Raw genomic sequence first — 26,447 nt, forward strand, 5'->3', positions numbered from 1 at the left:
CATAAATCTGCACTGCTCTTCAGGCACTGCTTTGTATAGCACTGGCCTGGGATTCCTCTGAACTTGATGATAATGAATTTTTATGTCTTAAAGTGCTGAGTGTGTAGGAGCAGCAGCAACCGCTGGCCCCAGAGGTTTGGACCAGCATCAGAGCAATGACTGCAAAGCTTTGGAAAGAAGCTTGGCTCTGGAAAGATCCCCACCACCAACAGCATGGAAGGACCAAACCTATCCTCCAGCATCCCAGCATGGGAGAATGGCCACCATCCACCATGAGCACCCAAGTCCTGCAGCGGGGCTGAGGGCAAGCCTTGGTTCTTCTTCCCCCAAATCACATTTGATGAGATGTGTTGGATGGGTCAGAGCAGCCCACGCAATGCGGCTGAGCAAAACTCCACCCAAGGATGCCTCCAGCTCCCAAACACACCCTGGGGCTTTGCATGGAGCCTGCAATGCCCAACCCAACTGGGGAGCACCCTCAGCCCAAATGAATGCAGCTGCACCCATTGCTTGGTAAAATAGAGTTTTTATTTGTTCATACAAATAGTATGAATTATCAGAATTTCATTTTCCTAGAAACATCTTTCTCTGTGTAAAATTAATTTGTGTTGTACATACCACAAAATACTTGATTTACATTTTTTAATCAGACTCTCTTTTTTGTGGGTTTTTTTTCTTTCCATTTTGTTGTTGTTGTTTTTTTTTAATTATTATTACTATTTTTTATTTTTTTTTTTAACAAATGGGCTACTCTACAGTACCATGTTACAGAGAACGCATCACTAATACCTGTACTGCACTTCAGAATACAGGACTGAATGAAACTCAGCCATAAATTAATGTTACAATGTGAAGGTTTAAAAAATAAAATAAAATAAAAAAAAGAATTTCTAATCACACCTCCAAGCTTAACTTCAAACAAAAAACAAACAAACACCAAAAGTTTTGTTTTTAAATGATGACAATAGAACTGATTCCAGTATTAGCAACCGGCCGTACACCATGGGGAATTCACCTTTGCTGTCACACTGTCAGGTAAGGCCTCTACAGTGAATGAAGTCTACTACACACTTCATTACAGAGGATACTGAGGCAGGGCTAACCGTTTGCTCACAGTTAGAAGAGTTATTATTCACCCTCTGTATTTCTGCTCTTCTACAGGATTGCTTCATGAGAGCGTTTTGCAGCAGGGTTGGATAACACAAATGAAGCCTGAGCTCTGCCACGCAGCTGAGGAAGGCATCGGGATATTAACAAGTTGTATCCTAGAAGAGAGAGGGGATGCTGAATCTTCCAGCACAAAAAACAGGCGGGCACACGCACCCTAAGGGAAGCACATGGCAGGGAAGCCACAGAGTGGGAATCACTTGGGGAAGGCAAGCTTTTTCCTTCTGCACTTTGCATAAGCCAGCTTGTAGGAATACTGAGAATGTTGGGACCCCTCATCACTTTTCCAGCACCAAGTGTTTCCTTCTCATCACCCCATCAGCCCCAAGCAGTTCCTTCTCCCAGGCCACCCAACACCATGGGGTCTGCAATGTGCTCATGCATCTGTCAGTAGGGAACGGGGCCTGGCTGGGCACCAAAGCCCCCAAATGTGCATAGATCCAACCACCACCATGGGTTTCAGCTGTGTTTGTGGGACAGCGGGGTGTGCTCTGCTAACCTGTCGGGTCCCACACTCCTGTTGGTGGATGGTGGCCCTAAGCATTGCTTCACTGCCAGAAAAGGCTTGGTGCAAGGAGGAGAGGATTTGCATCACACTTTCTTTGTAGGAAGACGTGTCTGGGGGCAATGCCCACATGGGGAGCTGGTCCTGCTCACTGCAGTTTTGCTACCTGGCATCATGCTTGACATCTCCCACTCCTTAAGGACATGCACAAGGGGTGTGAACCCCACACACCCCACCAGCATGGACAAGGTACCCAATGGAACGCTGCTGTGTCAGCCCACAGCCCATACAGCTTCACCACAGCCCTGCAGGTGTTCAGCTGAGCTAACAGAACCTCTGACAGCAACAAGGCAGTGGGCACACACAGTGATTACCAAAACCTGCTGAGCATGCAAAACACAGCTGGAGCTTTTCGGAGAGCCCTGCCAACCTGTTCTAACGTTCCAACACATTCAATTCCACTTCTGGGGAAGGATTTCCAGGTCACTGCACACGGCTTGACAGCGAGGTGCTCAGAGCCTCCTATCCTGCCCAGCTGCCAGCCTCCCCCTGCTTTTCTATAGGTTTGCCCTCATTGGCAAAGCAGCATTTTTCCCAGTTCTAAGCACATACTGCTCCTTGAGAGCATGGGAAATGTGTTCAACCAAAATACAGCAGGAGTAAAGAGGGCCAGCTGTTGTTTCCCAGCAGGGGCAGTGCCCTGGGGGGCAACCGAGGGCACAGTGCTAGGCTCAGACTTGGGGGCTCAGGTGGCTCTGCGGGTATCTCTGGCATCTCCCCCCGTGGGGCAGGCACCACATGTGGCTTCCGAGCAGCACAGAGTGCATCGCACTCACATATACATGCATTTTCACATTTGTCCTGCAGTCAAGATTTAAAATGCATAGAGGGACTGTGGGAAAGAGCCTCCTCGACACAGGGCAAGGAGCAGCAGGCTCAAGAGTCCACTCTGCCTGCGCCGCAGGCTCTGCAGCATCCCCACGAGGAAAGGAGCACAGGACACCAGGCAGGGGCTCTATGGCTTGGATTCCCCACGCTCTGACCCACCAGCTCTGCACCCACCCGCCCCACAGAACCCCTGGGATGAGGGAGCAGAGACCGGGACACCGGAATAGGGAAAGCAAGTGTTTATAAAGGCCAGATACCCGTAACAAAAATAAATTTGTGCTTTCCCCTCCCTCCCTTCCCACCCTCTGTTTCTTTTTTTTTTTTTTTTGCCTTTTTTTTTTTTTTTTTTTGCTTTTTTTATTTTTAAATACAAATCTTCTTTAGGAAAAATGGAAGCACCGTCTGTTACAAACCAAACCAAAAAAAAAAAAAAAAAGAGGAAAAAAAAAAAAAGAAGAGACATATTAGAATTAAACACGGTGGAATGTTAAACAGGTTACAGGCTACCGTTCTAGCCAGTGCGGTTAGGCAGCTTAGTGAATTAATTGCTTAGGAATTAAAAATAAATTATTATAAAATAGATTTCTGTACATTTTACATACATATATATCTCTTTATATACGCAAACTGTGATGGGCAAGTAATTACAGGGGACTTTCCCACGCCAGCCTCAGTCCCAGCCGAAGTCCTGCCCCGTCATCTGGTAGAACTTCATGTTGAAGGGCCGGTAGAAGTCCCGCAGCCTCTGCACCACCTCCTGGTCGATGTCGGGGTGGGTCCTGCCTTTCGTTTTCCCCAGGCAGTGGGGTTTGCTGCTGCCCTCCGCCTTCTTCAGGCAGGGGAAGCCCTTGGTTTTGTTGAAGTAGAAGTGTTTGTCGGTGATGATCCTCTTGAGGCCCAGAAAGTCCTGGACCCTGCCCAGCTCCCCCGCGGGGTCGCTGATGAGCCTCTCCCCGCTGACGAAGAGGATCTGCCCGATGGGGAAGTAGAGCAGCCAGTTCTCCAGGTGCTTGGCGTAGATGCCGATCTGGATGGCGCTCCACGAGGTGTCGATCAGGCCCGTAGTCCTGTTTTTGAAGGTCAGGCTCTCAAAGGTGGGGATGTCGGGCTTCTTGGAGAGCGTCTGCGTGTAGTCCGAGATGGCTCTGGTCACGGGGTCCCGCACCACCACGATCAGCTTCGTGCCCTTGGCCATGGAGGAGATGCGCGCCGGGGCCTCCTTGGTGACGAAGTAGCTGGGGGTCTTCTCCATGGTGATCTGCCCCTCCAGGGTCCTGGGCATGAGGTCCCTGCCAGCAAAACGTGCAGGTTACAACAGCAGGTAACAGCAAAATACACACGTATATATAAATACAGGTACACATACATACGCAAGAATTTTCTTCCTTAACATGCTTGTATGGGCCATTTAGCTCACATGGATAAATCCATTTTCCAATGATCTAGGGGCTGTGGGTATTGTTAAACAGTACTGTATTAGAAACCCAGCTGAGCAATGTCCCACTTCTCCAGGGGTGGGGGAGCCAGGCTGTAACTCCACACCTGCAGTGTGGCTGCGCACACCACGCCAGATGGTCAGGATGAGTCCACAGCAGCACTGTGCATGGCTCACGTCAGCACCAGACTGCCTCCATGCCCAGCCCACAGCTCATCTTCCCAAGGGTAACAAGAGGAAGGTCTACTGAAAGCCAAGAGCTCACCAGAGCATGCCCACTCTGCTTTCCGTTAGCATCTCCAGTGTTACATTTCTCTCAGTTTAGGCAAAAAAGAGCTATTTGCCCACAGCATCTGCCTAGCTGGTCACCCAACAACTGGGTCCTCAGCAGGGTATTTCCCTGTCAAGCACCAGAAGGAGCTGCTGGCGGCATCTCCAGCACATTCCAGCCAGTACCCAGCAAGGACAGCCTGTCTCCTCTAGCGCCACATGGGCCACAACCAGTTGGGATACAGGATGCAACCAGGAGAACACAACCTAAGCTTGCACACCCTCACAATACACAAATCCTTGAATTCTGCTCTATTTCCCTGGTCATTTCTAATTAACAACGCTGATAAAAACTGGGTAACTTTCTAAAATTACTGAAATAGCTCAAAGCAAGAAAAGTCATTTTTTCCTAACATTCACTAGGCAAGCCTAAATATTTTAGACCCTTTGCCAATGCTTTTGCTTCACAACCCCATGGGACTCATTTACTCTGGGCTGAGAGACAGTTAAAGACAGCAAGAGGGGAGTCTGTCACAAAATTAAAGCTATAAAACTTGATTAAGTTTTCAAAGCATCCACCATCGCAGAGAAATGATTGGTGAGAGTGTGCTCTGCAAGCCTCAAGCAGCCTTAGCCCAGCTGTACTGCACTGCACACAGAGGCTGCTTGTTCCCCTCCCACATTGCTTTATGCCTCTACAGCAAAGATCACTGTGAGCCCTCAAGATTCCAAATGCTGCTGATAACTCGTGCTAATGCCAGTGGTTTCCCTGAGTAAGAAGGCAAAGGGAAAAATGACCCATCTGGGGGTAAATAGCAGGAAAATCCATAATGAGTGGGCTGACAGAACAACAAATTGCTGCATGGCCATGGAATTTGGTCAGTAGCTGTTTAGGTAACTGCTGTTTGATGTAGATTGTACACAGTATTCTATTTCACCTTCTGGCATTAAGTTTATGCAATGTGTTTACTGCCAAGGGACACGCAATGCCCACACCTGTGGGCTCTGCACTGCACTGTTCATAGAATCATAGAATTATTAAGGCTGGAAAAGACCTCCAAGATCATCTAGTCTAGACCCACTTGGGTCAATAGGGCAGTCAGTGGACCTGGGACAAAGGGGCAAGCATGCTGGGGCAACCTCCAGCCAACAGTGATGGCAAACCCTAGGGCTGCCTTCTCAGCATCACACAAATGGAGTTTCTCATGCAGACGAAAGTCGCCCCAGCCTATGGGCACCTGGGATATGAATGCTGCTGCAAGTCAGGAGCTGTCATGTGCAGACAAACAGAATCAAAACACAGCTCTGACTAACCCTGTGCCTTGCTGGCTCACTCCACAAACCGGTAACGCCTTCGGAGAACAGCGCGAGTCAGTGACGCTCAGGGAGGGACTCCTAAATCTATCATGGGCTGATGTGGATTTCGACAGACTACTCATTAAGTGGGGTCTCTTTTTTATGGCCACGTTAAATCTGAGCTCTACATCAATTGATGGCCACCGATTGATTTAAGGTTTCAATCCACGAAGCCTCCAATGGCCGGGGACCTGCCAAGAGCGGAGACTGCTCTGCATGATGGGCCTAGGTCCAACTGAAGGCAGTGAGTCCAGCAGGTCACTCTGCATTGATGCCCTGGACATCAAGGTCAACTTCTCCTGCAGGGCTGCTGCAATCAGTGTTTACTGTGCTCCTGGTAATGATGCAAGACTTATTTTTTCCTCCTTGCACAAGAGAGGCCTTAGGCAGGGCTCTGCCCTGTGGAAGAGGAGGAAATTGCTGGGGGCAGAGTTGCTGAGTCAGGTGATTGGGTTGGGAAACTCTTAATGAGCGTTTCCATGAATTCAGAGGAGTGTACTGCAGAAGTGGAAGAGCACGAGAGGCACCCATAGGGCCACCAGCACCTGAGCCCACCCCTGGTTTGTGCCTGAGGACATGCAGCACATCTTGTTTCCAACAGCTGAACCAACTGAAAAGTGGCTGCACAGAAACTGGAGAACAGCAGAAGTCAAATATCATGGCCCATGGATGTGATTTGAACCTCTGACAGCACCACATCCAGGAAAGCAATGTTTCATTGCACGTCTGTAGCGAGCAGCTTTTCCATGGCTTCCATAACCTCCCACACAGGCATCACCCATCATGACGGCAGCCAGAGACACAGCCTTGGGGACGGGAGGAACTGGTATGTTTGCTGCTGTGAACTCACACAGGTGGAAGAATCATTGAGGAGGGTTTATTCCCATTCAAACCACACCTGGAGAAGGGCAAACTGGCCCGGGTGTAGCACTGTGGCTCCAACACAACACACCAGATGTGTACATCGATGGAAGCAGGACCAGATTCCAACTCTGAATATCTGCTCCCGAGGCTCCCAGACAGCGATGGCTGCCTGAGTGGTAGAGAGCGAGGGAAGGAGCTATGATGGCTGGAAGAGCTGCAGCCATGGTGTACTGGTGGGATATGGCCCCTCTGGGAGATACAGACAGGGGCAGCTTCCCTGTGCAAGGCAGTGATGGCAGAGGTGCAGCCACCACCACTACCTTACGGGGAAGGGAGATGATAAAGCTGAGGGCAGGCCGTGGGAAAGAGATCTGAGCACAGACAAAAGCTGCTGCACCAGTCGGGACAGGGCTGGATAGAGACAGTGCAGAGGGCTGCAGTGGATAGCAGGGTGGGAAATAAAGATGGTATGAAAAGCTTGGCAAGCAGTCTTCCTGTCTTGTTATCCTCCTGCCTTCTGGCAACCTGGAATCAAAGACCTCTGGAGCCAGTGTGTGCACTCAAATCATCCCATTTTATATTGACTGTGGACTGCCTGAGACTTTGAAACCCTTTTTGCCTTGAGAACGTCCCACAGCAGAGAGTCCCAGTGCTGCAGTTCTATCTCTGAACCCTTCCCCTCCATCCCCACTAGGGAGGAGACAAGGATTCTGCTTTGTGAGCACAGAAAAGGAAAGTGAGGATAACATTGCCAGCAAATTCCTGCATCCCTGATTTGGGCAGCCAGCACCTGGAGGACCTGCAGGTCCCATGAGATGATGGAGATACAGTGGGATCACAGTCATGAATTTCCTGCAGGCAGAGAGCAAAGCCCCTCGCTCTGAACATGTCAAGAGAGACAGAGGAAAAGCTTTTCCTCTAATGAATATTTCCTCGGTGAAGGCTTGCATCCTCCGTAGGCGAAGTGATAGGCTTAGTCTAAAGATGGATTGGCCTACTTTACCTATTAACCACTTAGACTAATGTAATAAAGGCCCTCCTCGTTCAAACAGCCCTAATTCCCAGCCCTGCTCAGCTCTGAACTCCACAATTAGATGGGATGCTAAAATAACCCCACCAGGCTGCTGCCAGGGGAGACATGGGAGGAGGGGGGGTAGGGGGGATTTTATTTTGCTTTTTAAGTACAAACTTCTCTAATGTGAAAACTAGACTCAGAGAGACATAAATTTACAAAGTGGGAATGACAGGTGGCCCCACGGTAATCCAATCCTGAAGGCTAATGCCCTTTGTGGCAGCTTTTGTCTGCGCAGGGGGGGTCCAAGCTAATCTGCTGCCACTTCTCCAGGAGGGGCTGGGGGCTGCAGGGACCTCTGTGCCCTGTGGCTGCAGTGTCGGTGGCAGGTAGCACAGAATGGCATGCAGGACAAACTGCAGCTTCCTGGGGAGGGAGAGGAGCAGAGCTGTGAGGGATGTGCTGGAGCCTAGCAGGGCTGGTAGCATCACTCAGCTGGGAATCCCATGGCAGGGAGGGATGAGTGGTCCCTATACCTGCTGCGCTGCAGTGAGTCACTTCTGCCACCACCACTGCATGGCTGCAGCGATGGCTCGTTCCGGTCTCAAAGCCCCCACCTCCAGCCCAGTCCTTCAGCTCAACCCCCTCCAGACACCTAAGCTGTCTCAGTTTCCCTCTGCAAGAACAACAAAACTTCCCTCCAAAAAGGAGAGGGCTGTGTCTGTGTAGGCAGCTCCAAAAAGAGAAGTGTCATTACGTTTGAGATAAAACACCAACATTTCCTGATGCCATCAAGATGACTGCAGGCTGTGGGGCCTTCACACAGACCCCGAGGCAGATATGATGAGAATGGATTTTTTGTGCAGGATTTCTAGACTTTCCCCAGAGCTTGCCCTAGAAGTAAGAAAAATAGGGAAGAAAGGGGAGAAGAGCAAGTCAAACTATTTCGGATACCAGCCATGCTCACATCAAACTCAGCCCTGTAATCCAGAACCATTTGCTTGGCCACACAGCAGTGGGCATGTAAAGCATCCAACCTATTCCTGGCCACTTTGTACCCAAATTCCTGACTATGTTTCAAGACAACCAAAATTTGGAAACATGACAGTTTCTGGGGAATGTCCCCCCAAAACCTCACAACAGTGAGGCAGTCTGACAGACCACATGGATCTGACAGACCAGAAATGGAAATAGCAGACACATTCTCCCAGCCCAGTAGGAAGCTTTTAGCCCTATATCAGCACCAGGGAATGAGCAAAGGTCTGGGAAGCAAAAACCCAGAGCATCACCAGCATTGCAGCACAAGGCCAAAGGCCACCACACTGGACCCATCCTGATCCCATGCCTTTAACCACTGCTCATCAGTTGGAGAACCAACCCTGTCCCAGTTTCACTGGGATGCAGTGCAAGAGAACTTTCAAGGCTCCAACACAAAGTATGGCAGCACACAGACCCCATTCACTGGTATTTACCATTGGCTTTAAGTGGCTTTATGGAGCTTAAATTACATGCCTTTATCTCTGTTATCACTAGCAAGCAAAAACCCCTTATATTTCTTACAAGACACCAAAAGCCAAAACAGACTGTGCTATTAGGAGAACCTTGAAAGTCCAGGATGAGTTTCGCAGAAGATTGGAATATAACACAGTTAGAGCCACAGGGACAAACGGCACGGCTGAGTCACCCCACAGGACTCCAAGGATTTAATGGCTGCTTTCCCCCAAAGGCTGACCATAAAATCATCAAGTCACAGAAATATTACTTTAAAGCAAGAACCTGGCAAGCAAGCAAGGAAAGAACGTGAGAATAACAGCGCTTTAACTACACGACAGATCAGTACCAAGGTCCACTGGCTTTGGCATCACCAATGTGGCTCCCACTTTGCTCACTGTTGGCAGCTGAGGAGAGGGGAAGAAAATGGAGAGGAAGGAGCAGAGGAGACACAACAAAAAAATCCTTCCACTTGCTGGTTTATTATTCGATACACTTGAAAATGTCTTTGCAAAATTTTCCTGCCTTGGGTTGCCCTTTCCTCCCACCGTTGCACTGAGGACCTGTGCAGTAGCACTCAGCCTCTCCTCTTTTTATTATCAGCCCTATAAGAGCAACATGTGTGCTTTTGTCTCAAGCAGGAGCCCGTTGTTTGGGTTGGAAAACTGTACAACAATAAAAGAACGGCTGTGAAGCAGCCCCAGCCTTTTTGAAACGGGTGTAACCCTATCCAGCTCCATCAAACACTCGCCACGACATTTACACAAACCAGATGATGGGAATTAATGAATTTGGGGGGTGAGAAAGGGGAGATAAAGGAGAGGGGAGAAGGGGAAAATAATCCATGGGCATGAAAGTCATGTTTTTCTCACTCTCCTTTCTCCCTGCCCCCAAATCTGCCAGGTCCCTTCACCTGTTGGGGAGTCTGGGGATTAGGAGAGGGAGAGGAAGGTAACAGCGTGAAGGCTTCCCATCAAGAAGCCACTCCTTCTGTGGGCTTTGATGATGTCTGCAGACCCAGGTGTCCACCACCAGATGGGAACAGGCTCCAGCCATGAAGTCTGATCTCAACTCTTTTGATGCAGATGCAAAGCCCATAACGTTGGGGCTGTGAGCAGGGACGTGGGGCACCAGTCCTTATACTGCATGCAGACACAGCACAACAGGAGGGGACAGTGCAATACATGGCACATCACAGAGTTGTAGCCTGCAGGGGAGGGAATAACTTCTAGCAGCAGCGATGCTAAATTGGCAGTGCTGTCTGCATTGGAACTGGATTTGTGCTTTCACTGGAGAGAGCAATAGGGACCAATGTGCCTCAAAGGTTGTGTGAAGCTAAGAAGGATGGGCACAGCAATGGACACAAAGGCACCAGGTAGGTCTCTGAGCCTCAGACTCCTGGGTGGAGCAGTTCCCTGCCCCAAGGTAGATGCCCAGTGTTGGGAGGAAAGGCTCAGAGGGATGAAAACTTGGGAGACAGGCATGAAAGAAAGCCTTGCTTGTTGGCTGGGGGTCCCGCAAGCAAAAATCTCAGCAGGTCTCTCTCCCCACACTTTGTCCAGGTCCCTCCCAAACAACACAGACATTCCATGTGCACAGCCCACCCTGGCTCCTTGCTTTGCACCAACTCAGCGCCACATTTACAAACACTCACCAAGAACTTTCTCTCCTTGCTGTCTGGAGCCAGCCAAGATATTCATCAGCTCCACCAGTTCATTATATCGGTCCCTCTTTATGTAAAGAGCGAAGCCTCTTTCTGTCCCCCATCATATTTAAAAGCTCGGAACTTCCACTAAATAATGATCTCGCTGAGGGGAGGGGGGCCAGCACTTTACATATCAAAGGGCTGCTTTGGTGGGATTTACAATAATTTGAGATGAAGTGGTAAATATTCCATTCACTCCGCTTTATCTCCAGTAATAATTATAATCCTATTAGCAAGGTCCCAAGAAAGTGATTGCATTATCATCTAGCGAGCATCTATGTGGATTTCTTGGAGTGGGAAGGCCATAGGCAAGTAAAGAAGGAAAAGCAACAAAAGATGCGACTGCCAGCACCTCCCTTCCCCCAGCAGGATTTGGTCTCCATTGTCCCAACGCTTCAATAGCGCTTTGCTCTGAAAATAACAGCTTTTGAGTGCAGAAAGGGGGTGGGGCTGAAATGAGCATCTTCCTCCTCCCGGTCAAGCCTGGTCCCATTCAGGGCCACCAGGTCCCCCCGCTGCCACTCTGGGCACAAAGAGCCCCGGTTCCTCTTCCTGCCGGGCACGGCACTTCAATTAAAAGCTAATTGCTGTTTCTGGGTGACTTCTTCAGAATATCGCACAGCAGCACTGCCCACTGCTTGAGTCATGTGAGATTGCTCTGTCTTCACTTCCAAGAAGAAAAATAATAATAAATTAAAAAAAAAAAAAAGTTTTTGTTTCAAAGAAGGACAAGGAAGGGGAAGTTCTGTGATTTAAGGGGGAAAACTAACCCTAAATACGCCTGAGCTAACTGGCAAAGCAGAACCAAAGGCTTTTTTCCAGCAGATCGCGGGGCCAGTCGCATCTGCCAAGCTGTGTGTTTCACCCCTGCGTGCTGCTGCCTCATGGTGCACGCCAGCAAAACGTGTAGCTGCGATTCATCCCTGTGCACCCCTGTCACCTCCATCCCTCTGCCAGCAGCTGTCACCCACGTGCAGTGGCTCCGGGCTGCGACACGCCGGCACTGCCTTCACCGTGCCCAAGAGTTCAGCACAAAGTGGTTGCAACATTTCTCCCTGTAAAAGAAGCAGACAACAGCCCAGAAAGGTGGAAAAAAGAACAATCCGAGGCATCTGCTGGGATCCAGTACTCACAACTCAATCCTTGGGAAAGATCAGTCCTCCTGGCTGCCTTTGCCTGACTTGTGGCTCTCACTGCCACAAACAGAGAGACCAGCCGCTTCTCTTCCCTGTAATGCATCTTGTGCCAGAGATGCTGCTTCTCAAAAACCCTGCACTGAGCAGCATGGGGCCCACATTCCATGGGATGCTTCAACCATCACCAGCTGAGCTGGGATTGGTCCAGCAGCTACAAGAACCAAAGTGATGTCCTCATCCAAAAGCAGGCTACCTGGAGGAGTGCAAAAAGAGCTCCTCAGCCTGGAATCACTGCTCTTCTGCAGCCTTCCTTGGAGCCTGCAGGGGGAAATCACGGCTTCAGGAGATGATTTCAGACTGTCTGCACTTCCCTAGAAGATGCGGGGTGGCAGAGGCTGTGGGTTTGATGGCTGACATCCCTTTGCCCCTCAGACATGCCAGTACTGTGGAACAGTTCCCAGCAGCAGCGGCACTCAGCTCCCAGCAGCACATGCACCAGCCCAGCACAGAGTCCATAGCCCCAAAGTGCTCCCACACCCACTTATTTCCTCTCCTAATTTGTAGGAACAGCACTAATCCTCTCAAAGACATTAAAACACCACAGACACTGTCCTTTGGACATCTCTCCTTACTTCTCAGAGAAGCGCTTCCTTGCAGTGATGGGATCAACCCCCCATAGGGTTAGAGCCCATGGATGTGAGAATGCAGGTGAATACAGCTTGTTGGCTTTCAATGGTTTTCTTAGAAGCACCAGGTCTTTCAAGAACCCCAAACCCAGCAGCACCACGGCTAATGCAGGAACAGAACCACCAATCAGCCCTGCAGAGCAGAGCAGCCTCCTGGCTGCCCCAAAAGGATGTGCTATGGGGTCAGACCCTGCCCCAGGCTGGGGCCTCTGTTAGCTTCAGGCTGTCACAGTGGGGCTCTGGATCTCATGTGCACTGCATCTGGAGATATTTCCTATCCCTGCCATATTCCTATAACTCAGGAAGCCCACAAGAGGTTATCCCATTAGCCTCATTCCTAAAGCCCTTCTCCAGGGACCCCCTGTGCCATATGCCAGGGGTGGGGAGCCCAGCGAGCAGATCAAACCTCACGCTGGATCCAACAGGCATATCTTCAGTATCTTATGTAGGAGACAACAGCCACTCCAACCATCCCCACATCACTTTAGGACACCACTTCAGGACACCTCAGCAACACCTCACAAGCTCCGAGCCAGGACAGGACTTTGGGGAGATGAACTGAAACCAGAGGCACACAAAGCTCACACACCACACTTCATCCCAGGGATGAGCCATAACACAGGGACGAGCCAATGCTTCCACATCCCTTCCCCTTCCCATGCTTTCCCTCTCCCTGGAGCAGCCCAGACACCACATTTCACCCGCTCCAAATGTTGCTAGAGGAGAGCTAAAAGAAAAACCCACCACCTATTGAGCCAGCCCTTCACTAAACACAGCACGAATCAACAGCCACCAAACAAAACCAACCCAGAGACAGGCGGGACCCACACTCCCCTCCTGCCCTGTTCATCAATCACAGCCCCACTGAGAGCTCTTTTGTGTCCTTCCCTGAGCACACAAATGAAAGCCCCCAACCTGTGTGCCTGCACAGGCAGGTAACAAGCTGCACTGATAGTGCTGCCTTTTGTCCCACACCCCTGAGCAGCCTCCCGTTTGCACAGGGAGGGCTCTGCATGCACCTAGACACACACTGCTCCCATGGAGCCCTGCTATTAAATAAAAGCTTGGTGATAAAGCCCTGTGCTGCCTGCAGGGACACTTCACTGTTTGTCACTCCTGCGAGGCACCTTTGGGGTGGGACGTGCACACAGGGTGTGCAAAGAGAGCCAAAAGGAACTGGTGCTGTTGGCAGCTGTGGGACAGTCCTGCTGCTCTTCCTCACTGTGGGCAGCAGAGCAGAGAGGGAAGCAGGAAGACCGCCTTGTCCACGCAGCAGGGATCTCCTGTGAGCACTTGGAGCCTCTGAGTATCCTCCAGAGCAGCCTGGCGCCTCCACAGAACGCAGAAAGGAAGCAGTTTGGGTGGCAAGGCCAGGGCAGGCAACAGAGAAGCCTGCAGACAAATGCACACGCATCAAGAAAAGATTGCACATCCTTAAATAGTTACTCCAGGAATCCATCTTCTGCAGATAAGGGAATGCTAAAGGCAAAAGGCAAGCAACCAGTATTGCCCCAGCTGCACAGGCCTTGGAAAGGACAGTTCAGAAAGCAACTAGCCGTCCATTTTCACCACCATCCCACCCAAAAAAGGTACAATTCCTTCTTCTGCCTTGTTTGCCAACAGCCACATGCGCATGGATGCTGCCAACAGAGGCTGAGTGTGGCCGTGAAGCTGCTGCACAGCCCCAGTTCCCCCTCAGCAGAACCACTTGGAACTCCGTGCAGCCTCCACAATGGCCCTAAGCACAACAGGGCAGCCCTCTGTCCATCACAGGTCACTGTCCCAGTGAGAAGAACCACAGCGATGAACAAATTTCCTCGCTACAGAAGGTGACAGCAGCTGCCAGGTGGCACAGCCGTGACCTGACCCAGTGGCCATCCGGCCACCAGCTTGTCCCACCTCGGGGCGAGTTGTGTTTGCCACCCACTGGAACAAAGGCCCAGGAGTTAATACACCGGTGATCCTCTCAGCACTGATCCCTAAATGCATTTTAGCACAAATGGGATTGCTGTCTCACCTCATTCCTTAATGGATTTGTGATTACAGCCAGAAAGGTGTAGGCGGTGCATTGGAAATTAAGCTTCCCATTGTAAACAGATCAGGTTAGTGAGTGACAACACATTTGTCCGGGATGGGATTTTCTCCCCCAGCATCTCCAGTTAGGCTGGCATGGGCCTCCCCCCCTCCCCCAGCCTCTTCCCACCCTTTTTACCCCTCAAAGAAAACTCCAGAGGCCAGAAAAGCAATTAAACACCAGGACCAAAGAGTAGGGTGCCCACTGAGGATGTTCTGCTGGGGGTGGCTGTGCCACCACGCCACAAGGCGAGTGCCAGCAATGCTGCAGAGCTCTGGGTGCAGCAGAAGGAACACCGACAGCCCTGGGAAGGAGCGAGATTCCCAGTGGAGGAGGGAGACAGGCAGCAATTAGGGAAACAAGAAGGAGCAGGTCTGCCTGCAGACACCCCTCCTGCCCCAGTCATTACGTGGGACCATGGCTGGTCATAAGCAGTCAAGAGCTCTTTAAAGAGCAGACTCAGATGGTGGAGATGCTCTGCTGCAAGTACAACAGATGCAAAGCACTACTTCTAATTAAGAAGGCATTCACTTAATTAGACACTGTGCATTGCCATACCAATGATTTGATCTAATCCTACACATTTGGGCTGTGTTTAGGAGGGCTCTTCATGCTGGCTGCTCACTTCTGACTGCTTGGGTTGTCTTTTTTCATACCCTGATGGCTGTAAGACAGGTCCATGGCTGCAGTGCCAACCCAAAGGGACTTTGTGGAGTGATGTCACACTTGCCAAAACCCAACCAGCGGGAGCAGATCTACCTATCAGGCAGGTCATAGGAAATGCATGAGAGCTGATCTCCTTCTGAACCTGCTCCATGCCTCGGCTCGACAGTCCCTGACACAGGGAAGGCAGAGGGCTGGTATGCTGAGAGATGGAGCACAACCCAAGTGAAATGACTTTTCCCTGAACACTGAAGAGTCTGAATGAGAGCCATTGTCATTCAGATGAAACCGAGTGTCAGATTAACAAATCAATGGGCACAGGAGATATAAAATGGATTACTATTGAAGCCTTTCAAATACTCAAACATATGGATGAACCAAATGTGAATTGTAATTGACTCACCCGCACCTTTGATCTCTACACCCTTGGGTTCCCAAAGAGACGGCCGGCCCCCTCTGACTGGGACTGAACCAACCCGAGCCTCCATTGTGAGCTCTCACAAAGCCTTTTTTCTCTCTGCTTCCATCTCCTGGATGTAGCCACATCCTGGCTCTTGGAAACCGAGACAAGCCAGCTCTGTATCAGAGAGCCACAGGGCTGCAGGAGGGCAGCTCAGATCTCCTGGATGCAATCTCTTGCACGGAGCCCACCAGCCCCAGGCTGCTCTCCCCATCACCAGTCCCTGCTTCACACTGGCCCACCTGGTCACGCACCAGAATGTGCCATGAAGGATCAGCAGAAGAAAACAATCAAGCTTGCAGCAATGATGCTCACTGCTCCACTCTTCCTGGAGCTGACCTTGGGGTCTGCTTAGGATTTTCCAAGGACGTTGCTGATGGGTTCTGTAGCATGGGTGTGCACTGACTTCAAAACCCTTCCTGATCTGGAAGTACTGAAAGCTGCTCTGCTTCTCCTGCCAGCAACATCTGACAGTGCAGATCACTTCTACTTGATGAAGAGATGCAGCTTTTAGTTTTCCTGGAAGGTTTCTGCACCTACATCAAGAATAACCTGAATATAAACTAAACTTTACCCCTAAATGCTTACTTCTAGAGTTTGCATAGAGATTCGACCCATTTTGGACATCTATCCAAAGACACCTCGAAACAGTAAAAGAACAAGCATCTTTTTGATGCTGTACGAATCACAGCTCCAGAGGAGTCACGCAGCAAGCATTTGTTGGGCTCTAATTTCATGCCTCGTTACATTAGGTTGCTTTAGGCCTTCTAGAAAACCCAGCACAATTCATTCCTCCACCTCCAGCTTCCCACCTCCACACTAACCAACCTTTTGTAGACCCACACCAAAGTCTCATCATCACGGTGGCAAATGAAAGCACTGTGCAGCTCTGTTACTGCCATGCTGAACCTCACAGCAACAGAAGCCTTGAAACACTTGAAGGGAAATCCCAACAGCTGTTCCAGTACTGGGCACCGATGTAGAAGGCAGAGATGCTGCATGTGTCCCCTCTCTCCATCCACAGCAAGAAGACTGGGTTTAATGGGGGTCTAGGGGACCTTGCGGGCCTGGGAGCAGGCTTTTGTCTGCCCCCACCATTCTTCAACTCAGCCCCAGCCCTGCAGCTGCTCAGCACTACTGGTGACCCGTGCTGGATGGCCGAGCACAACTACATGGCTCACTGCAGAGGAACCCAGCGAGGAAACGGCCATGGGGAGGAAACTCCTGTGTTCCTAATCTGCTTTAGGAGTGCATGAGCTTGCTGTTTATATATAGCTTAATTAATTATTACACTGCATTTAGCAGCGTGACCTTGAAGCCATCTCTGGGGGGAGCCAGCAGCCCCAGTGCAGCATGGTGGTGTGTGAGGCATCAGGACACTCCTCCCTACCAGACTGTAATTAAGAGACTCTGGAGCAGACAGCAGCTCCTGGCCCCTCTCAGCTCACAAAACACTAACCTGCTATTCCACTTCTGCTTTGGCGAGGCCTGTATCTGCTCCTAGGGCTTTGCTCGCTGCTCAACAACTCCTGTTAACTATTCCCTCTGAAAACACCATGCAGACAGCCCAGGGCTTGCTAGATAGCAGATGTGTTCAGAGGGGAAATTTTATAAAGAAGCTGTGAGCTCTGCGTGAAGCTGCAGCAAGCCGAGTGCACAGCGCTAGGGAGGACAGCAGGGATTTGCTGATCCCCATCCAGCTCCCCGAGGAGCAGCGATCCTGTGGCTGCTCAGCTCCCACATGGCTCTGTTTGCAACCTCACTGCCCAGAGATGCAGTGAAGCCAAGGCAGATGCAGGGGGATGTTTGGAGATGTCCACAAACCTCATCACCCCACCGAGCACCTCTGGGTGCTCTCCCATCTCACACTGTGTGCAGAGGTTCAGTGGGTGGTCAATGGGTGGTCATAGGGGGGTGAGAGACTGCAGGCATCACTGTTTACCACCCCTTACCTGGTTCACTGGGCTCACGAAGCTGCTGCCTCCCCCCGGTTGACTCCTGCATCTCCTGCCTTCCTTCCAAGTCTAACACAGCTTAAAAAAAAACAACAACCAAACTAAGCAGCAGGCATGCCAGAGCTGCAGGCCTTGCCAGTTTTTAAGCAAATATTTCACAGCCTGATGAAGCAGCAGAGCACTTGGTGAATAAAGCATCGGGGTTTTTTCCTCCCCCTAGTGACGGAAGGTCTTGGCTCTGAGTGCTCAGCCTCCTGCACATGGGGTACATGGGACAAAACCTGCAATCCTGCTGCAGGTGGATCCCCAGTGACGGTGCTGCTCCCCACCCACAGCTCACCAGCATGCAGCACACTTGCTGATTTTCAGACAAGTTTGCATTCAATACCCAGAGGAGCTTCCAGTGTTAGAACAGTGTTGTTCACAACTGTTTTCTTCGAGTTGCTTTATCGAAGTTAATCAAAGTAATGGCTTTTGCCCAAAAGGACAACGTGCATGCTTCAGGAGGAATGTTTAACAGCTCCACCACTCAAACACACACCAGGGACCTGAGCCTGTTCAGAGGGCACTGAATGCAGCAAAGTTTTGGGGCCACATCCAGTTGGTGCAGAGCAGCCTGCCCATGCAGCAAAGCATGCTAAGCACCAGCATCAGTGCTCCCACTCCAGCTGCACTGTGCCACAGGATTTGGCCTCACGTTCACACTCAGCAAGGGATGTGTAACATACATATCCACCTATAATGCTCTGTGCAGGCCTATAAAATAAAAAACCTACACAAAATCCCCATTTGCTGCTGGAAGAGCTGACTGCAGGTCTGCCAGCAGCTCACACTGCTGGGAACTGGCTGTGCCAACTCGATGGGGAGGCTCCAAGATCTCTCCCTTTCTCACACACGAGGCACTTGGTGGATTTCAGGAAGGCCCTGCAGCAGCACAGAGTGGGCTGGCTGGGTCAAAGCTCTGAATAGGAGCAGTGTAATATTGAGGATGGCACTGCACCAGCCTCATGAGTGGGACTGCTGCCCTCGAGCTGCAGGTGAGCTCAGGGGTGCATGTTCCGCTGCTGTAACAGAATCAAAGGCAGCCCTAAGTCACAGTGTCTCTCAGTGGGGACAGATACTGAACACAGCTGGCTCCAGGGTGTTCCTGAGGAACTGGAAGGACATGTAAAGAATTTAGCAGAACGTGGCATTATTCTTTAAGTTCTCACCTTCCCTGCTACCCACCGTGCCAAGGGGCCCTGTCACACTCATGTATTGCAACAGGAGAAGGAAAAAAAAAAAAAAAAAAAAAAAAAAGTAGTGAATTGTTCATTTACTTGAAGTCAATGTGAGGTCTTCTGCATGCACTTCTGTACGGCTGGCTTCTCCTCAGATGTTCCCACTAGCAGCATCACAACCCCCAACCACCACAATGCTCAGCCTCTCCATACAGAATCACAGAATCGCAGGGGTTGGAAGGGACCTACAGGGATCATTGAGTCCAAAGCAGGTTCCTACACCAAGCCCCTGAGGCAGGAGCACACACATCTCCAGAGCCAGCACACTGATGTGGGATGCCAGCAGCCCGCAAACAGCCCCTCACATGCCCGCTCCTCTCCTCCCGAGGTCCCTCACTTCGTCCAGCATGGGGACACTGCATTCAAAGCCACTCTTGAAGCTTCAGAGTTATTGCAAAGAGAAAAGCCATCACAGGGAACCCTCTGAAGAAGAGATAAGAACTGATCTCCTTTCTGCAGCACTTATGAATGAACTGTAAGGCCTTCTGTACATCATGCCTGCACAGTCCCTGCTGTCCCAGGCAGGAGGAGCACAGAGGACCCTTTGCTGGGACCTTGGTGACCCTTCTGAATGTGGCTCTGTGCACCTCGCAACCACTTCTGTGGAAACTCAGAATATCCCAAGTTGGGAGGGACCCACAGGACCACCAAGTCCAACAGCATCACCAGGACCTCAAATTAACCCAGGCTGCTAACCGACACGTCACCCCCAGCCCCCTCCTTGCTGTTAACAAAGTGAAGAAATGGGCCATCGACCCAGCTGGCTCTGCTGACAGCCACCAGGCCGAGCTCCTCGCTGAAGCACCCAGCGTTCATTGCTCATGAGCTAATTAAGAAACTCCCCATCAGCTGCTGAAAGACCTGAAATTGGGCAAGCCTGGTACAGTCAGCAAGTCCCAACCCAGCACTTACTCACTGCCAGGAGGAGGCGTCCCCTCCAGTCACTCCCTGCAGAGTGACAACAGGTAGCGTCGATGCCCCCTGACCCCCTAATTACACCGCTGAAATAACGAGCCCTGGGATTTGTTGTTCTTGGAGCCACGTGCTGGCTGTCCCGCACCGTGCAGCCCGTTGCTTAGCCCTGTGACCCACTGCTCACCCACGGTCACACCGGCCAGAAGAGGTGAGCGCTGCTGCTGAAAGATCACTTAATTAGGATGGATTAATGACACCGAGTCCGAGCTGGAGCAGACAGAGCAGTTCAGCGAGCGGGGCCTGATGGTGAGACAATACAGCTCCATGAAGGCAAGTTTTAGAGCCACCGCATCCAGCCACGTATGGGGAAGAGATCACAGAGCTCAAATACACAAAAAATTCACGAAATCCTTAAGCCAGAGCCCAGCCCACGGCTTTCCTCCCACCATTCCCACGCCTGGGCGCAGCTCGTGGCACACGGCGCTGCCATATCCATGCAGCAGCCCACCACGTCCCCCCCAAAGCACGGCCAACGCCGAGGAGCTCAGCAGCTCGACAGGTGAGGCCATGAAACCCGATCACTGCAGACAATGTCGTCCCCCCAGCGTCGTGCTGGGAAGGCCTCGTCACGTGCGTCGTATCGGGCAACATGCTGGAAGCGCAGCGGAGCGCTGAAACCCCGGCGACACGAATAATCTTTGCCATCTGTTTGAACAACTCAACCCTCCTCAGATCTGGAGGAATGATCCCATGCGAACACAAGGGCCTTGCTGACTGATTCCAGCAGCCCCAGCCCCGCGATTCGGGGCCGTTCGCTAAGGAAATTGGCCTGGTGGTGTTGGAGGGGCACACGGGACCCCGAGCCTATGGGCAGGGCGCTGGGAACCCCCACTCGCCCCAGCACAGCGCAACGCAAAGCCAAGATTTGTTCATCTACACATCACATATCTCTATATAAAATTGTATATTACAATATAGATCGATTAACAGATGCATCTAATATTTTTAGCTTTTTTTTTTTTTTTTTTTTTTAATGTAAAGCAAATAAAATCTCAACAGGATTGGCAGAGCGACCCTGGCGAATGCAACCACCCCATTGGGATGTGCTCACTGCCGGCAGCGCAGCCCCGGCATCGCACTGGGGGAACTGCTCTTCGCCCAGCTATGGGGTTTCCACACAAAGCTGCTGGGAGAACTGCCTCCATTCCCAAACTCCCCAGCGATGAGAAGCCTCCAGGAGCGATGGGAGCTGTTAGCAAGTGCCTGGCTGGGGGGACAGAAGGCATCAGGGGTGTTACACTCACTGCCACCTTAAATTCATGCTTTACAATGGCCAAATGCAGGCTAAAACTCCATCTCGCTCAGATTTACCCTGGTTTCAGCATGGCTACAGCCACCCGATGTGTTACCTTAACTCTGCTTCTCACACACACCCACCCTGGGGGCCAAAAAGGACGCTCCTGGGGGCAAAAACAGCAAACAACACCAAACGAGGATTTTTCCCATCATTCGAGAATCGGCACAAAGCAGCACCCTGTGCAATAACATCCCCACTGCTTACTGGGGTGACCTGGAATTTAGGAATGCACTGCACATAAATGGATCTGAATCATTCGGGGGGGGGGAATGAATTGGAGAAATCAAACTAATAATCCAAATATTACATAAAACACAAAGGGGAGGGGGGAAAAAAGAGAACACGGCCTGGCTCCTCGAGCAGCCACAGCCAGGGCATGGGATCCTGGTGAAGGCTGAGTGCTCAGCAGATAGATCTGCTATGGGGCCAGGAGTGCACAGTGCAGTCCCATAGGGCATGGGGCTGAGCCCACGGGGCTCAACATGAGAAATAAAGGGGAAAAAAAAAAAACAACAAAAAACCAGCCCGAAAATGTGTAATCCTAAGTGTGACTTTGTTTCCTTACCGTACATTAATTACAGGACCAAAGGGTTTCAAGTCCCCACCCTGTTAAAAACACACCATTATTTAGGAAACTAAATATATATATATATATATATATTTTAAAAATATATTATTTATATATATATATATAAAATTTATTAATATATAAATTATTTTTCCCTGTATCCCAGGGAAGAAGCAATCCCCATACGAGCAGCACCCCACACGCACACAGCAGCTCCCCGCAGGCTGCTCGCGGTGCAGCCCGACTGAGGAAACTCATTTATCGCCCCAAAATTCCACGTGCTCCTCGCAATTAGTTCTCAGCATGGCTGGATCCCATTTCTCCTCTGTCATGGTGGATATTTTCCCTGGGACTGGTTAACATGTTGCTTTCATTACCGGGGAGAGCCCCGCAACACGCACACGGGGTTGTTTCCATTGGATTCCCAGCTATCCCACTGTTGGTGAGTTTTTCCCCTCTCTTCCCTCTGCTTTTTAGCAGCTCGGCACCACTTGATGCTGTTCTGCCTTCTGCAAGCATAAGGGGAAATGTATTTTATTCCATTTAAACGCCTCCATGTAACAAATGGAGCAAGAAAAAGTTTGCTCTCCCTCATTCCCAAGTTTCTCGCTGTGTGCAGGACCTTCCTGCACAGCACAGCACTGAGATTGGTAAAATTAATCACAAATACACCCGAAATTTAAGCTCTCATCAAAGCAAAACAAGCAAAATTGCCACGACTTCTGCCTCTCATCAATCTGCACAAAATTTCCATTGGAAGATGGCATTGCACGGCAGGAAGAAACTGAAAAAAAAAAAAAAAAAAAAAAGAAAGAGAAGGAAAGAAAAACACAACCAAACCAAAGCAAAACTCCCAGATCCAACCTGATCAGCTCAGATCCATGGGAAGAAAATCTCCTTCCAGTAGCCAAGAGTTGTGTCCCCATGGTCCCAATGGCGATGGGTTGAAGTGGCGGCGATGGGCGCTGCAGCACGGAACGGCCCCACGGAGAACTGTGCAAAAGCCCCCGAGCAGCAGAGCTGAGGCACACCCTGCTCAGCAAGGCAGATATTTTACAGCGGGTTTTATCTGCTTTTATGGGGCCGTTAACAAGCAAACAGAAACGCTTCTCCTTATTGATGTTCAGATAATAAATAAAAGCCTCAGTGGGGCTCGTGGCAATAAGCACGCTCCTGTGGAGCGCTGAGAAACCAAAACGCATTGAGGTTCAGGGCAGTCTGCAGTTATGCAGGATCTGATTTGTAACACCGAAATTCATCCCGCCCAATTCCTGCGTCTCATTCAAACCCAACTCAGAAATAAGGCAGAATTTGCAAAGCACCCAGCCATTATTTGGGCAAATATTACCATTCTCCTCAGTGCACTGAGCACGATTTTGCATTCCTTCTCCTCAACCCATTCGGGTTACCCAAGAGCCACCTTGGGACTCTACAGCCACCCAGAGCTGCCCAGAACACAGCTAAAAGAGCAAAAAACCCCAGCTCAGCCCCCCAGCAGTGTGCTCACAGGGGTAGGGCCCATTCGGCTGGAAATGGAGCAGCTGATAAGAAGAAATCATGGGAGAAGTTGAACCCAAGTTTGATGACAGCTCCTCTAAATGTTAAAAACTCCGTGTGTCCCTTTGATACCGACTGCCACCCCCCGTGCTGGGACAACAGATTGGTGCAATCATAAGCTTTATTCTCTCCTTCTCCCCCCTTCCACCTCTTCCTTGTAAAAGATTAATCAACCATTTTATGGTCTAATTTAGGCGCCTAATTAAAAACACAGTTCAACACCTACAACGCCGTCTTGCTAATAAATCCTGACAGCTCCTCCGCTCTGCAATATGCAGGTTCTCCTTCCCAAACGCCAAGTTAATATTTGATGGGATATCAGTCTCACCCCGTGGCCGTGGGACGCCGCATCCTCCGCTCAAACCTCAGAAACTCACTGCACGAAACCGCCCGATCCCATCCCGCATCCCCTTCGGGACGGGATGGCGGCATCAAAATCCCATCCAGCGATCCGGGTAGGAGGACGGGCTGCAGGGCTGTTACAGCTCCTAACTCCGCTGCTGTACCCGCCGGCCCCGGGCTGCTTTGGTACCGCACGCATCGGCCCCGAGCGCTCCGGGCTCAGGGAGATGCGGTGCCCGTGCGGCCGCCGCTCTGCTCCAGTTTTCAACTTTCAATCAACGCCTCGCGTGTTTCTCGCTATGTAACCCTTTTATTTCCTCTCCTCTGCTCCCTCCTTTTTATTTATATATATATATATATATGTGTGTGTGTATATATATATGTATGTACACATATATATAATTTTTTTTGGTAGGGTTTCTGCTGAAACCCGCGATCCAGAGCGAATTCTCATCTCGGAACAAGGCAACGCAGCGCAGCGAACGGGGACCGCCCCGCCCCGACAGCGCTGCCCCGGTCCGAGCGCGGCCGGAGCTCCGGCGCAAGGGATTAAAAAACCACCGCACGGAGAGAGAGCTGGGGAAGAAAAAATTAATATTTAACTCTATTTCGAGATGACGTGCGCTTTGCTCAGCGCGAAGCCCGCAGCCGCCCGGCCGCCTCGCGCACCGCCTCGGACAGCGCACTCCTCGCGGAGGCTTGACAGGAACTAATCGGGTTTGGGGGGTCATTTTTCGTTTTTTTAAGGGTATCCGGAACCGCTCCCCCCATCCCCGCCCCGTACCTGTACCAGGCGAGGCCCCGCTCGTAGTTGCGGTCGAAGAAATGGGGCTCGGCGCCGACGGCGCGCACGTCGGGGTGCACCCGCAGGAACTCCAGCAGCGCCCGCGTGCCGCCCTTCTTCACGCCGATGATGATGGCCTGCGGCAGCCGCTTGCTGCCCGAGCCGTTGAGGAAGGCGGAGATGGGGCTGAGCGCGGCGGGCGCTGCCCGCGGTTCCCCGGGACCGCTCTCCTCCGGCGGGGCAGAGCCGCGGGGCGCCAGCCCGGGCAGCGCCGCGCAGGAGCCGGCGCACGAGTAGAACATGTAGAGCCAGAGGAAGAGCATGATGGAGAGCAGCAGCAGCCTCCGCTTCAGCGGCAGCAGCGGCGGCGGGAGCGCGCCGGGCACATCGAGGCAGCGGTTCAAGCGCTGCCCCATGTGCCCGCGGGCGCGCCGGGCTGCATGGCTGGGGCCGCCCGCCCGGCTGGCTACCGCCCGGCCCGGCTCAGCGCGGGGACGCCGCCGCCGCCGCCGCCCGGCGCCGCATGGGCTCCCCCGAGCCCCGGCCCCGCGGCCGCCGCCCGCCCCTCGGCCCCCGGCCGCTGCCCGCCCAGCGCCGCTCTCCCCGCCGCCGCCGCGGGCGGCGCAGGCAAAGGCAGCGGCGGGGGCGGAGAGCGAAGCCGGCCGACGGGCAGCGCCGATACCCAATCAGCGCCGCATCACGCCGCATAATGAGCCCGACCGCAGCCTATGAGGAGAGAGGGTGGGCCGAGGGGGCGGAGCGCCGGCAAGGTGGGCGGTGAGGAGAGGCGCCGATTGGCTGAGCGCCCGGCAGGGCCGGGAGCGGCCCGAGCCTCGCAGCGCGCGGTGCGGCGGACCGGGCCGTGTCGCGACAGGGCGGCACGCTGTCGAGACGGGCGAGGTCCAAGGTGGAGCAGGCGGCCCCGACCACGGGAATGGGGTCCTGGACCGCTCGTCCCGCGGCGGGACAGTGCGGGCACAGGCGGGGCGGCTCCGTGCGAAGCCCCGCGGGGCTGAACCAACGCAGCGCCCCGTGCAAACCGCGTGTCCAACCGAACCGCGGCACTGCCGGCTCTGGGGCTCTCGAGGCCGTTTAGCGACGCTTCACAGCCGTGAGTGCTGTCATCTGAAACACCTCTCCCAAAATATCGCATCACTCCGGCTGTGCTGAGAACGCAGCGATTAAAGAAGCCTCGGAGTACGAGCGCAGAACGGCCGATCGTCAGCCGGAGGGACAGCGCGGGGACAAACGGGGACGGCCTCGCTTCCCCGCTATGTTGGGGTGGGTGGGATTTGCAGGGATCCTCAGTGCCGCCAATCCAGCCGCTGTTCTGGGGATGTAAAACCACCGCAGACCGTCCTACACCGGTCAGGATGAGGCCCGAAGTCGGAGGGCTTTCGGGATGTTGTAAGCTCACGTGTGGGAGGGTCACCCCCCCCCCCCCCCCCCCCCCCCCCGTAGCTTCATCGTCCCCCCCAGGGCTCTCACTCAGGAATGTGAACCAGACCCACCCTTATCCCCAAACCAGATTTAATGGCAAAATAGTAAGCTTAATTGCTCGAGCAAAGACGACGGTTCAGAGGTCTCCCTGCTGTACAGACACAGAAAAAAGAGTCGTAAGACAAGATAATGCAATTCCAGATTATACCTGTCAGCCCACGTTACCCTCAGCTCCCACAGTGTCTCTGTCAGCTGAGGATGCAGCCGTCCCATGGAGGGGCACAGCCCTGCTGGATGCAGCAGGAAGGCAGCGTGTTCTCCTGCAGGTCACAGGCAGGGTGGGATTTGTACCATCACAGAATGATAGGATTACAGAAGGACAGAATCAGGATCATTTAGATTGGAAAAGATCCTTGAGGTCGAGTCCAACCATCATCTAACCCCACATCCTTGAGCTCCTTACTCTCTGTTCACCACACTGCCTTGGTGCTGCATCCACGGGGCTTGGGCACGGGGATGTCGTGGTGCTGTGGACAT

At 52.0% G+C, this 26,447-nt stretch overlaps 1 protein-coding gene across 2 annotated transcripts; it reads right to left on the reverse strand.

Moving 5' to 3' along the window:
* Positions 1-510: 510 nt before the first annotated feature.
* Positions 511-24,923, reverse strand: LOC128083250 (heparan sulfate glucosamine 3-O-sulfotransferase 3B1-like). 2 transcript variants are annotated; one of them, XM_052688295.1, is made up of 2 exons: positions 24,471-24,923; positions 511-3,849 (listed from the first exon to the last, which is right to left on the reverse strand). In XM_052688295.1, the coding sequence occupies exons 1-2, from the start codon at positions 24,884-24,886 to the stop codon at positions 3,231-3,233; spliced, it is 1,035 nt and encodes a 344-aa protein (XP_052544255.1). In that variant the 5' UTR covers positions 24,887-24,923; the 3' UTR covers positions 511-3,230. The 2 variants fall into 2 exon arrangements, with proteins under 2 accessions (XP_052544255.1, XP_052544256.1); XM_052688296.1 differs by lacking the exon at positions 24,471-24,923 and adding an exon at positions 22,652-23,586.
* Between the last annotated feature and the right edge of the window lie 1,524 nt (positions 24,924-26,447).

This window comes from Tympanuchus pallidicinctus, unplaced genomic scaffold (genome assembly GCF_026119805.1).
Source record: "Tympanuchus pallidicinctus isolate F22 unplaced genomic scaffold, pur_lepc_1.0 scaffold23, whole genome shotgun sequence".
NCBI lineage: Eukaryota > Metazoa > Chordata > Aves > Galliformes > Phasianidae > Tympanuchus > Tympanuchus pallidicinctus.

Coding starts and splice junctions, on each gene's coding strand:
- LOC128083250 (XM_052688295.1), bottom strand. CDS start 24,886: ATGGGGCAGCGCTTGAACCGCTGCCTCGATGTGCCCGGCGCGCTCCCG. Junction 3,850..24,470: donor CGGGGCCTCGCCTGGTACAG/GTACGGGGCGGG, acceptor TTTTGCTGGCAG/GGACCTCATGCCCAGGACCC.